This window comes from Loxodonta africana, chromosome 14 (genome assembly GCF_030014295.1).
Source record: "Loxodonta africana isolate mLoxAfr1 chromosome 14, mLoxAfr1.hap2, whole genome shotgun sequence".
Lineage (NCBI taxonomy): Eukaryota > Metazoa > Chordata > Mammalia > Proboscidea > Elephantidae > Loxodonta > Loxodonta africana.
The window spans coordinates 89,247,026-89,260,216 of record NC_087355.1 but is presented as its reverse complement, the minus strand read 5'-3'; the positions used below and the strand labels follow the sequence as shown (position 1 = coordinate 89,260,216).

The 13,191-nt window shown below is 54.6% G+C and overlaps 1 protein-coding gene across 1 annotated transcript in view; it reads left to right on the top strand.

Annotated features, from left to right (window-relative positions):
* Positions 1 to 13,191, top strand: part of LOC100666729 (maestro heat-like repeat family member 5) — a 70,627-nt gene that overhangs the window by 28,055 nt on the left and 29,381 nt on the right. The window contains exons 9-17 of the mRNA XM_064267675.1: positions 3,204 to 3,311; positions 3,701 to 3,817; positions 4,894 to 5,013; positions 6,327 to 6,473; positions 7,247 to 7,369; positions 8,421 to 8,500; positions 9,808 to 9,943; positions 11,169 to 11,277; positions 11,415 to 11,575. Coding sequence (XP_064123745.1) covers positions 3,204 to 3,311; positions 3,701 to 3,817; positions 4,894 to 5,013; positions 6,327 to 6,473; positions 7,247 to 7,369; positions 8,421 to 8,500; positions 9,808 to 9,943; positions 11,169 to 11,277; positions 11,415 to 11,575 — 1,101 coding nt within the window. The remainder of the gene's footprint in view (positions 1 to 3,203; positions 3,312 to 3,700; positions 3,818 to 4,893; positions 5,014 to 6,326; positions 6,474 to 7,246; positions 7,370 to 8,420; positions 8,501 to 9,807; positions 9,944 to 11,168; positions 11,278 to 11,414; positions 11,576 to 13,191) is intronic.

Here is a 13,191-nt window from a genome sequence, read left to right as displayed (position 1 = left end):
AAATATTTGGAAATCCAACCACACACTTCTAGATACCCCCTGGGTCAGTGAAGAAATCACAAGGGAGACTGTAAATATTTTGAATTAAATGAGCATGAAGTTCCAACTTATCGCAGTGTGTCCGTGCAGCTAAAGCAGAGCCTAGAGAGAAGGGTGTGGCATCGGTGCGCGAACTAGCGAAGAGGAGGTCCTGAAGTCAGTAGCCCAAGCTTCCACCCCAGGAAACCAGAGCAGGGAGAGCAAAGGCAACCTGAAGCAAGCAGAGGGAACGAAGGAATAAAAACAAGAGCAGGAAAAAAGGGGTGAACACTGATACACGCAACAACATGGATGAACCTCAAAATGGCGATGCTGAGTGAGAAAGTACCGGATGCAAAAAAATGCATATTGTATGATTCCATTTACATGGAATTTTAGAAAAGGCACAAAGCTAACCCATGGAAAATAAAGCCATTTTGTAGGGGTGGAGGTTAGTTAGGAAGGAGCATGGGAGAGCTTTGTGGGATGATGGAAATGCTCCATATCTCGGTGGGTTGTGAATTATACGTGTCTGGGCTGCTAACCAAAAGGCTAACGGTTCAAACTCACCAATGGCTCCAAGGAAGAAAAGACCTGGAGACCTGGAGACCTGCTTCCGTAAAGACTTCAGCGTAGGAAACCCTATGGGGCAGTTCTACTCTGTCACATGGGGTCACCGTAAGTCATAATCAACTTGACAGCACACAACAATACATTAGTTGGAGTCCCTGGGTGATTTAAACAGTTGACGTGTTAGGCTGCTGACCAAAAGGTTGGCAGTTTGAGTTCACCCAGGGGTGCCTTGAAAGAAAGGCCTGGTGATCTATTTCCCAAAAATCAGCCATTGAAAACCCTGCAGAGCACAGTTCTACGCTGACACACACGGGGTTACCAGGAGTCGGAGTCAACGCCACAGCAACTGGCTGTTTACACTGTTACCGAAATTCATGGACCTGAACAGTGAAGGTCTGTGCATTTCACGGTAGTTAAGTGGACCTCAGTTTGTGTCCTTCCACCATGCCTAGTCAGTCTGTCTGCTGAGCAAATAATCCAAGACGCTGGACTACATGAAGAAGAACGGGCATCAGCGTTGAAGGAAGACTCGTTAACAACCTGCGTTATGCAGATGACACAGCCTTGCTTGCTGAAAGCGAAGAGGACCTGAAGCACTTCCTGATGAAGATCAAAGGCCACAGCCTTCAGTATGGATTACACCTCAACATAAAGAAAACAAAAATCCTCACAACTGGACCAGTGCGCCACAGCGTGGTAAACGGAGAACAGATCGAAGTTGCCAAGGATTTCATTTTACTTGGATCCACAATCAACAGCCATGGAAGCAGCAGTCAAGAAATCAAAGGACGCATTGCATTGGGCACATCTGCTGCAAAGGACCTCTTTAAAGTGTTGAAGAGCAAAGATGTCACTTTGAGGACTAAGGTGCGCCTGACCCAAGCCATGGTGTTTTCAATCGCATCATGTGCATGTGAAAGCTGGGCAATGAATAAGGAAGACTGAAGAAGAATTGCCACCTTTGGATTATGGTGTTGGTGAAGAATAGTGAATATGCCTTGGACTGCCAGCAGAATAAACAGGTTGAGCTGGATAACTAGATTCCATAAATAGTGTCACATCAGCGTGGGTCACCTTTTGCCACCAAATGAGGTTACCGAAAAGCTATGAAAGAACGTTTAATTTTTTGAGTTTTTGCATTTGCATTTCAGACGAGGGGCTGTGGCCTGTGGTGGCGGTACACACAGGTGTGGGAGCAGAGGCAGGGGCCCCTGGTGCTTCAGGGTCCCATGTGGGTTCTGCAAAGACACCTGTCCTGTGGTTCAGTGCCCCGCCCAGCTCCTACAGCACCCAGCGTCCCACAAAAGGGCCAGGCAGGGGGCAGACCTAGGTCAGACAAGCCCCTCTAGACCCCGCAGAAAGTGGAACTTCCATGTTAGGGACCAAAACAGCAACGCCAGCGAGGAGCAGATGGCTCCACCTGTCAGGGGCACTCCACTCATGTCTTATATCCAACAAGGCTGCAGCAGACACCCTTGTGCTCCCAGCATTGCACACTTTAGTGTTTTAGAGGATAAAATCCGAGAAATGGAATTGCCTGGGGAAATGTATGAACATTTTAAATTGTAATCGATATTGCCAAAAGCCTTCCAAAAAAATTGTAGATCCAGTCACCCCCCCACCCACCACAAAGGACATGAAGGTGCTGCCCCCACCTCTTTACCAGCATTGAGTGTGTCAGTCTTTGTCAAAATGATCCATGATCTTAATGTCTGATCTTTAAATGTTAGCGAACCTGAGTTTGTAGGTTGTCTTTATCAGTACCCTTTAACCATTTAAAAATGGATGGTTTGTCTTACTGCTTTATAAAGAGCTGTCTGTTTATTATGAATATTAATTCTTGGTAGTACGTGACAGCAGAAAAAAAAAACTTTGCTGTGTCTTTGAACTTATGGTGTTTTTACTGGACAAATTTCTTTAAATGTTCGTCTTCAATTTCATTAATCTTCTAAGATTTTAGGGTTTGGGATCATACTTAAGATAGATATCCACACCTCAAAAAGAATCTTGGGATCAAAAATCTTGGAATCGTTGAATCGTGGAATCTGGGACCTTGGAAATAAAAAGATCTTCTCGTCATCATAAAATCATGCGACGTTAGGCTCCGAACTTTTAGGGCTTTATATTTTGAAGGGACATTTTATCCATTCATTTGATGTTCTCATTCGTTCATTCATTCGAAAAATATTCATGGGGCACCCACTATGTGCCAGGCACTGTTCTAGGTGCTAGGGAGACAGCCGTGAATGAGACAAAGCCCTGGCCTCCTGGCATCCACACTCGAGTGGGATGTCAAGAGGGTCGCCGTCAGCTAGCACTCACTGGGCAGCTATTGTGTCCCAGTCCCCAGAGGGTACTGGGGACACCAGAAGGACTCGCCTCCACTGCCACCCAGGCTCACCCTGAGCCTTAGGGGAATCTTAGGGGATGAGTTCCCCGTTCCTGAGGGCTGTCGGACAAATAGGAGAGAGCTGACCCTGGAGACTCAGAAGAGGGAAGGGGCCCAGAGGAGGATGGAGTCAGGGCTCTCGATCAAAGAGACCAGTGTGGGCTGGGGCTGGTAGAGGGAACCATGGCTCCAGCCCTGCCCTCCCGCCCCGGTCTGCTGACAGATAGCCGCCAAGTCAGTTCAGTTCCTGAACACTGATGTGTGGTCCAAGGAGCTGCAGCGGGCGCTCACCAAGCCTGACAGGACGCAACAGGAGCAGCCCCCAGAGAAGGTGCGCTCCTGCCCCCGCGCAGTCCTGCCCGCTCATAGGCTCTGCCCCGCCCCATGCAGGCCCAGGACTCTGTCTAGAGACTGCCCCCACCCTCCTTGAGCAAGGCCCAGGGCCCTGGAGGGAAATTGGTGGCCCTGAATGACGCAGAGGGGCCAGGGCCGGGGCAGCCAGCCCTGAAGCTGGGACCTGCTCTAGCAGCGATTGGGTGGTGAGCTGGCCCCAGAGGGGTGACGAGAGCCAGCTTAGAAGGGAGCCTAGCAGCTGCTGGAGCCCAGGAAGAGTGATGGGAAATGGCAGGGGAGGCTCTCGGGGGAGTGGCACCCATCCAGGGTGGAGGGGGCCGACACAGGTGGGTCAGGCTCAGGACAGGGTGCCCAACCCTCCGGCAGGCCTTCCTCTTCTACTACTACGGGCTGATCCTTCAGGCTACAGAGGACAGTGCCACCGTCAGGGCACACCTGCAGTCCCTCCTGGAAACATCCCACCAGTGGCCAAAGCAGAGGGAGGTGAGGACACAGCCCCCCGACTGTCCCCAAGGGGACCAAGTCCACCACTGCCTAACCCTGGCGACTGGCTGAGCCCCAAGCCCTAGTTATATCTGAACCCTTATCCTAATCACAGACTGAGACTTTTGATCACAGGCTGAGTCCTGATCCTGGTCACAGGCTGGGCCCTGACCCTAGTCACAGGCTGAACTTTCTCCCTGGACACACCCTGAGCCTGACCCTCGTCATACAGTGAGCCCTGACCCTGGTCACAGGTACAGCCCTGACCCTGGTCACAGGTTCAGCCCTGACTCTGGTCAGAGGCTCAGCCCTGACTCTGGTTACTCGTTAATGCCTGATCGTGGTCACTCATTAATGCCTGATCGTGGTCACAGGCTCAGCCCTGATCATGGTCACAGGCTCAGCCCTAACTGTGGTCACAGGCTCAGCCCTGACCCTGGTCACTCACTAATCCCTGACCATAGTCACGGGCTCAGCCCTGACCCTGGTCACGGGCACAGCCCTGACCCTGGTCACGGGTACAGCCTTGATTCTGGTCACAGGCTGAGCCTTCTCCCTGGACATACCCTGAATCTGACCCTGTTCACAGGCTCGGCCCTGACCCTGGTCACAGGCGCAGCCCTGACCCCAGTCACAGGCACAGCCTTGATCCTGGTGGCAGGCTAAGATTTCTCCGTGGACATACCCTAAATCTGACCCTGGTCACATTATGACCCCTGACCCTAGTCACAGACTGAGACTGAAATACGCTGAGCCCACCCAAAGCCTGGATTCTTTCCTCCATCCCACACATATTTCCTGGACCCTCACTGCTACCCCTGGGGCAGGTCTGCGCAGAGCTGGCAGCGAGAGATGACGGTCTCCAGGGACCCCCTCCTCGCTTATGCCTCCTCCCCACCACATAAGAGATGCCCCCTCAGGGCTGGGCTCAGAGTAGCATGTCCCGAAGAGCCTGGGGCTGGGGAGGCAGATACCCCGTGACCTTGGATGAGCCCCTCCCTTTCTGGGCCTCAGTTCCCACAGCCGCTGGGTGAGGGGCCAGGTCTGGTCCTGTGACACTGCTTCCCCGACAACAGGGCATGGCTCTCACCATGGGTCTGGCCGCTGTCCGCCACCTGGAAGACGTCTGGGCCGTTCTGGATCAGTTTGGCCGGAGTGCGCCCATCAAGTGCAGTCCCCACATCTTCTCCCCAAAGGTACTTGCTTGGGGGCCTCAGCAAGGGGCTGGGACATTAGGACCCCTGCCCTTTGGGAAGGTCCCTACACTTGGTCCCGGGGCCAAGCCAGCACCACAGGCTCCCAGTTCCACCTCATCCCCCACCTGCTGGATGGCCTTGCCCAAGTCACTAGACCTCTCTGTGCTATTCTCTCTTTTGAGCACTGATTCCTCTTCCCAGGCTGTTGGGGAATGAAATGAGCCGTGGATATGAAGGGCCTCGCACGTAGTCCGTGCTGGAGAAAGGACCACAAGCTGTGGTTTTCTGGGTGGGGTTTATGCTCACTGGCCACGTTGGCACATGGCTTACTTGAAACCTGAGACAAGGATGGAAGACCACCCTGAACTCGGCCGAATGGCCACACACCCACATCACCCTCTCCACATCTTCAAACAACTCCCCACTGGCAGGAAACCAGGGCCTGAGTCAGCGCTGTGTAGAGCCGTGTTTGGGACAAGGGCAGGGAGGGGGACCCCCTGGCTGCCCCAGGTTTGTTCAAAAGGAACAGTTACAGCTAACCACTGCGGGTGCAGCAAGGGTTGGCGACCTCCTTGGGGTCACACAGCTGGCACATGGCAGAGCAGGGACCGGGACCCATGTCCCAGACTCACTGGGGTGCCAGGCCACAGAGGATTAACAGAGCCATAAATGGTCCTGGTGGCCTCTGGGGTGTAGCACCTGCCACCACCCTGCTCCACACTCTGGGTCCCTGGAGGCACCGGGGTGTCAGCCAGGGAGGCAGCTCCATGAGCCCTGTTAACATCCCTCTAGGTCGAGGCAAGACCCCCCCGATCCCAGCCGCCCATCCAGCAAGAAGGGAGCAGGGGTAGAATGGGCACTGGGCTCCTGGGAAGGGACTCCCACAGCAGGGGAAGGAAGGGGCTCCCACAGCAGGGGAAGGAAGGGGCTCCCACAGCAGGGGAAGGAAGGGACTCCCATAGCAGGGGAAGGAAGGGGCTCCCATAGCAGGGGAAGGAAGGGGCTCCCACAGCAGGGGAAGGAAGGGGCTCCCACAGCAGGGGAAGGAAGGGGCTTGAGCTCCCACCAGCTCCAGCAGAGCCAGGCAATCCCACACATACCCTGTGCGGCCCCACAAGACCCACCCCAACCCCAGAGAGGCAATCTCATTTCCCTATTTTCCTAATGAGGTAAACTGAGGCCTACCACCCCAGGACACCCTCCCTCCAGTACCTTGCTGGGGTCTGGGGCCCCCTCCCCATTGCTCCTCCAGAGGAGGAATCTGCAGGGCCCTGATGTTCCTCATCTGCCCCGCCCCCTCCTGCCATGGTCAGAGCTCAGAGGACTTCCGGTGGAAGTGGGCCAGCAGCACCATCCTGCTCGCGTACGGCCAGATGGCAGCCAAGGCTAAGGAGTATATCCTCCCGTGGGTGGACAACATCTTGTCCCGGATGATCTTCTACTTCCACTACAGCTCCTGGGTATGGTGTCTTGGGGCCCCTCTGGGCAATCTTCAAGTCCAGCCTCCTACCACCATCAGGGGCCGACCTTGGACTGCAGAAGCTGGGGCCCAGCCCAGGGCCCGTCAGAAGCTCAGAGTCGAGAATTCCAGGACCACAAGGCTTGGAGACACCTCCCACCCACCTCCCACCCCACCCTGGAGTCCAAAAGAACCAGCCTGGCCTCCCTATTGTCTCACCCCTTCACTCATCCTAAAGCCATCTGGGCATTCACAATGACCCCTGCAGCACCCACACTTCTCTAGATTTTCACCTTTGGGTGAAGGGGTATCTGGGAGGCCAAGGTGACGTCCTATCATGACCCCAGGAATGTCCAGATGCTGAGCCCTGACTGTGTGTTCTACATCAGGGGTCTCAAACCCAGGGAGCCACGGGGGCCTGGCAGTGTGGTGTGGCTACAGCACACGAGAGCACATGCCCTGCCATGGAGGGAGCTGCAACACGGCTCCCGCTGATGCTGCCATGTGGGCACTGGGGCTCGGGCTACCATGCTGGTGTCGCTGGATGCCGCATACTCAGAGATGTAGGACATTGGGGTCTCACAGGCACTTTCCTTCAATGTTGTCAGTGATGTACTCATATTTTTAACAAAACCCCATGGGTACAAAAAATAAAAGCTCACATGTACATGCCACCAGCTGGTGGGCTTTGCTGACCCCCTTTCCAGAAACGGCCCTGCTCTTGCTCTCCTTTGCCCTCTCTGCCCGCTCCCTGACTGGCTCTCCTCATTCCAGGATGACACACTGAAACAGAGCTTCCTCAAGGGTGTCCTGCTGCTGGTGAGGGCCATCAGCCGGAATGAGGGTGCCCACAGCTATGAGTTCTCCCAGGCCCCCGAGCTCCTGGACTGTCTGATGGTGAGAACAAGGTCCTGGGGCTGAGGAGGAGCTTTACGGGTAGGATAGGGTGGCACCCTTTCTTGGACCAACAGCGTTTCCGGACGGGCACCCCCCGGGAAAGGGGTGGTAGAGCTTGATTTCTGGAGTGTGCCTAAGCCCCTCGCAAGCTTTCACATTTGGAAGTACATCCATGTACTTATGGTGACCCTGAGCCAGGGGCAGATTATCCAATAGGCAAAATAAGCACAGTGCTTACCTTGCTTAATCGATCATCTATAGTGAACAATTTCACATTTTTTCACCACGTCAAAGATTCTGCTTCTAGGTATGGCTGGCATCTGTCTCTCTCCTAACCCCACAGCACCTTCCTACAGAATCAAAGCCTCTTTTCAAATTTACAATCCCTGAGAGGCAGATGGCCCAGTAAGCAAAGTGAGCTGATGTGGTAAAACTCATGTGAAATCGTTTACTACAGATTGGTAAGTAAGCACAAGTAAGCCCATGCTTACATTGCTTATTGGGTCACCTGTCCCTGCCCTGAGCCATTGGCTGACCAGGTACATCCACCTCCCAGATGATGACCCTGAGCCTCCAAAAGTCCAGCTCCATCCATTCTGCAAATACTGACCTAGCTGGTTGACTAGAGAGCTTGGCCTCATGGAGCTTCCAGACTAGTGGAGAAAACATACAAGTGACCAGACAATTATAACAATACCAACAACAATAGCTCCCATTTATTGAGCTCCCACTGAGTGCCAGACATGTGGCCAGACACTGTGATAACTACTTAGCAAATCTGGCTTCATGGGTAACAACGCCCTTACTTATGAATAAACTGAGGCTCAGAGCAGTTTGGAAACCTGCCCAAGGTCATGCAACTACTACCTGGGTAACCAAGGTTCAAACGTGACCTGTCTGATGATAAAGTCTATGCTCTAATTCTCTAAGTGGTGGTCAGGTCACAGAGGGCCCCAAATGCCAGGGCGAGGTCTTAGGCAGGGATGACCCCTGGTGTCAGAAGTGGGATCAGCCAGACACACCGACCCACCCTGCTCCTGGGGATTTGCAGATTTTGTTGGAAAAGGAGTCCCCGGATACGCTGTGTACATCAATCCGCCAGCAGGCCATCCACATCATCTCTAGCCTCTGGTAGGCACCCCAGCCCCTTGCAAGCCTTCCTCAGTGCCAGACAGCTGCCTCTCAGCTCTGGCTTGGTGCTGGCAGGGCCATGAGACAGGAGGTGAGAGGTTCAAAGTCAAGGTTATAATGGGCAGGGCTAGGGGCCTGAGCCAGCACAGGCCAGGATGGGAGGGGGTGGGCAGCCCATGGAGGCCAGAGGCTGTGGTCTGGGGTGGAGCCACTCCCTAGCCAACCCCCACCCCCAACCCCCAATGAACATCAGGAGATACTCAAGGTCAGAGCAGCCATTTATGGTAAGACCCCAGCTGTGCGCAGGGTCTAGCAAGCAGGCTCCAGCACTAGGGGAGGGAGTGTGAAGGAAAACTGCGTCTGGACCTGGGGCAAACACCCAGGGAAGTGAGGGAAGCTAGAGTCCAGAAGGCTCAGGGATCCCAGGGCCAAAGGCACAAGCCCTGATTAACCACCTGCCTGCAGGTAGGGCAAGGGTGTACCTGGCCTCCCTGCTGGCCAGGACAGGGTGAGGCTACAGGGGTGTCAGAGCTCCTTGGGGCAGGTACTCTGCCCTGTTGTCTGTGGGGCACAGGCCCGGCTCGGGTCCCAGTCCTGGCAGGGACTGGGAGGGTCTCTGCAGACTCTGTGCCAGACCAACAGCAGTGCAGGGGACAGTCCACTGACACATTAACACTGCCCCGAGCTTTCCATGAATCCCCCGCTCCCCAACACACAACAACCCCTATCAGGGGACATTCCCCCTTTTACTGGCCTAGGGAGACCAATGTTACCTGCTGTCCAACTGCAGAGACGAGGACTTGGTCAGCAACCATGCAGGCCAGGCACTGGGTGGGGTGGGCACGGAGCTGGGTGGCGTGGGGGGTGGGGTCTTTAACCATAGAGGCAGCAGTGCAGGTGGGTAAGAACAGGTAGACCAGGTTCAAACTCTACCTCCACCAGTCCTTAAAATCTCTGAGCCTCAGTTTCCTAATGTACTTACTTCACAGATCATTATTGAGCACCTACTATTTTTTTTATGTGCCAGGCACCAGTTTGGGTGCTGGGGACCCAGCTGTGAGCCAGCAGAGAACATCCCTGTTCCCTCAGAGCTGATGCTCGGGGAGGGTAGGGGATGGGAGGGGAGAGAATGAGCAAACCACATACAGCGTGTCAGGGACAGATGAGGACGAGGGGGGACAGCGAGGGGGCAGCTTCCACCAAGGGTCAGCCCCGTGGACCTGGGCCCCTTCCTGCCCAGCCACACAGGCTCAGAGACAGCACGGCCAGCTCCCCTCTCACAGCCCCTCTGCGTCCCCCCCCAACAGTAAACTGAGGCCCCCGCCTGACCTGGAGCGGAAGTCACGGCTCCTCTCTGTCTGCTTCCGAAGCGTGTTCGCCCTGCCACTGCTGGAGGTTCTGGAGAAGCACACCTGCCTCTTTCTGGAGCCACCCAACATACAGGTAGCCAACAGGGGCTGCTCGGCAGGGAACTGACTCCACTGCTCCCAGTTGCTTGGGAAGGGCAGGCTGGAGGGCAGTGTCCTGACAAACCCACAGATCCTGGCCAGGGGACCCTGGGCATGTTCTTTAACTACCCAGAGCCACCCTTTGCCCACCTGTAAAGTGGGGAGCCCTGGTGGCGCAACAGTTAAGCATCCAGGTGCTAACCGAAAGGTCGGTGGTTTGAACCCACCTAGCAGCTCTGTGGGAGAAAGACCGGGCGATCTGCTCCTGTGAACATTACAGCCAAGAGAACCCTATGGAGCAGTTCCACTCTGCACACATGGGGTCAACACGAGTCAGAATCGTCCTAATGGCAACTCACAAAAATGACATCCTTAGATCGGATGCTATTGAACTCGGGGGGTGAAGTGAGATAGTGGGTGTGCAGTCCAGAAGGGGTGCTCCGTAAATAGGGAGACCAGCCTGGTGCTGACCAAGCCCTGGTCTGCAGGGCCTTGAAGGCTTTCTGTGTGGCAGTGTCAGGTGTATTTCTCCCTGCTTGGGGCAGCCCCAGAGAAGCACGGAGGGCGGCAGGTGCCTCTCTCCAAGGAATGAGCTCCCCAACTGCACAGGGGCCCAGGAAAGGCCGGCCAGGGCTCGAGGACTCATGCCAGTCCAGCCTCCAAGTCCCTCCACACCTGGATGGAGTCACCCTCTCTGCAGGTGGGCTCAGTCTCGCTCGAGCAGCTGCTTGAACTGGTCATCCCCACCTGGCCATCCGCACGAGGTTGAAGAGAGGAGCGCTCTTGCTATCTGGTGGGCGGTGCATCCCCGGCCTCTTTAGGGAACCGCCCACCCCCTCCTGAGCTCTGTTAGAAGCCCCGAGGACAGGGAGACGCGGCCATGGCGGGCAATCGCCACCAGGGGGCGCGTGCCGCTCCAGCGTGTTCAGCCACAGCGCACGCGCGGGGTGTGCAGTCTATGGGAGGGGTGCCGTGTTAACTGCGCACCTGCTGGGTGGCAGACTCGGTGTATGCGTTATCATGGAGCCTTCAGAGGTCCGTCCTAATGGAGAGGAACAGGCGCAGAGAAATGAAGGCGTCTGATGAGTCAGGGTTTGCACCCCACCGTTGTCCCCGGGGCCTGCTCTCCATGCCACGCCCCGAGGCTGGGGCGATTTGAGAGCGAGGGTCCCCTCCTCGGCCCTCCAGAAGGTTGGCGTCTCCTGTGCCCCCACCCACAGGAATCCAGGGTGTCTCTGTTACCGGATGACACCGCATTGGCGCACCCAGGGGGCATGTACCCACCAGGCCTCCCTTCATTACCCCCAATGCCCACCTCCACCCTGGCAGGTCAGGCTGGCTTCACGCCCAGGTCACAGGGGAGGCAAGCACGCTCAGAGAGGTGAACGAGGTCCCCGAGGGCCACGGATCGTGGGCCAGGGAGGGAAGAGGATTGGGCTCTCTCTGAGGCCCTCCCTCCTGAGCAGCCGGCAAGCGAAGTCCTGGGCTGGGGGTGGAGTGCAGCGCCCCGGAATCAGGGCCCACGGTTTGCGGACCGGTGCAAGACGAGAGTGTGGGCCCTGGTTCAAAATGTGTTAACAATTTCAAGATGGGGTCCCGCACAGCATTAAGCCAAGCGTGCGCCCCGGTAAGCTCACAGGGCCCTGGTGGGTGCCAGCCCTCCTCGTGAGCGCGGGGCCCTGGTGGGTGCCGGCCCCCCTCATGAGCACCGAGCCCTGGGCGGCCGCACAGTGGCCCACCCGGAAGCCTGCGGAAAGGTGTGGACTGGCCTCAGTCACTGAGCAGCCCTGTGCCCTTGGGCTGAGCCAGCCACCTCCCTGCTGTGGCCTCCTCCTCTGCCAAGCCGGGTGATCAGGGCTGGTAGGCAGCCCCTTCCCAGGCACCTGGGCTCTGTGGTGGGCAGTGACACCACCCACAGTGGGGAGCTGCCTGAGTGCTCAGGAAGCAGAGCCACTGGCAGGGTCAGATTACCCAAGAAGCAAGGTGTGCTCGGGCTGATTTGTGCTTAGGAATCACTTGTCTGTCAGTTTGTCCTACTGTGGTGGCTTGCATGTTGCTGTGATGCTGTGATGCCACCGGTATTCAAATACCAGCAGGGTCATCCACGGCAGACAGGTTTCAGCTGAGCTTCCAGACTAAGACTAGGAAGAAGGACCCGGCAGTCCACTTCTGAAAAGCATTAGCCAGTGAAAACCTTATGAATAGCAGCGGAACATTGACTGATATAGCGCTGGAAGATGAGCCCCCCCAGGTTGGAAGGCACTCAAAAGATGACTGGGGAAGAACTGTCTCCTCAAAGTAGAGTCGACCTTAATGACGTGGACGGAGTAAAGCTTTCGGGACCTTCATTTGCTGATGTGGCACGACTCAAAATGTGAAGAAACAGCTGCAAACATCCATTAATAATCAGAACATGGAATGTACAAAGTATGAATCTAGGAAATTTGGAAATCATCAAAAATGAAATGGAACGCATAAACATCGATATCCTAGGCATTAGTGAGCTGAAATGGGCTGGTATTGGCCATTTTTAATCAGACAATCATGCGGTCTACCATGCTGGGAATGACAACTTGAAGATGAATGGCATTGCATTCATCATCAAAAAGAGTATTTCGAGATCTAACCTGAGGTACAAAGCTGCCAGTGATAAGTTAATATTAATACACCTACAAAGAAGACCAGTTAATACAACTATTATTTAAATTTACAAACCAACCGCTAAGGCCAAAGATGAAGAAACTGAAGATTTTTACCAACTTCTGCAGTCTGAAATTGATCGAACATGCAGTCAGAGTGCTTGGATAATTACTGGAGATTAGAATGTGAAAGTTGAAAACAAAGAAGGATCAGAAATTGGAAAATATGGCCTTGGTGATAGAAAAGATGCAGGAAATTGCATGATTGAATTTTGCAAGACCAGTGAGTTCTTCATTGCAAATACCTTTTTTCATCAACATAAATGGAGACTATACACATGGAGCTCGCCAGATGGAATACACAGGAATCAAATTGACTACATCTGTTGGAAGAGAAAATGGAAAAGCTCAGTATCATCAGAACAAGGCCAGAGGCCGACTGTGGATCAGACCATCAATTACTCATATGCAAGTTCAAGTTGAAACTGAAGAAAATTAGAACAAGTCGACAAGAGCCAAAGTACCACCTTGAGTATATCCCACCTGAATTTAGAGACCATCTCAAGAATAGATTTGATGTGTTAAACACTAATGACCAAAGACC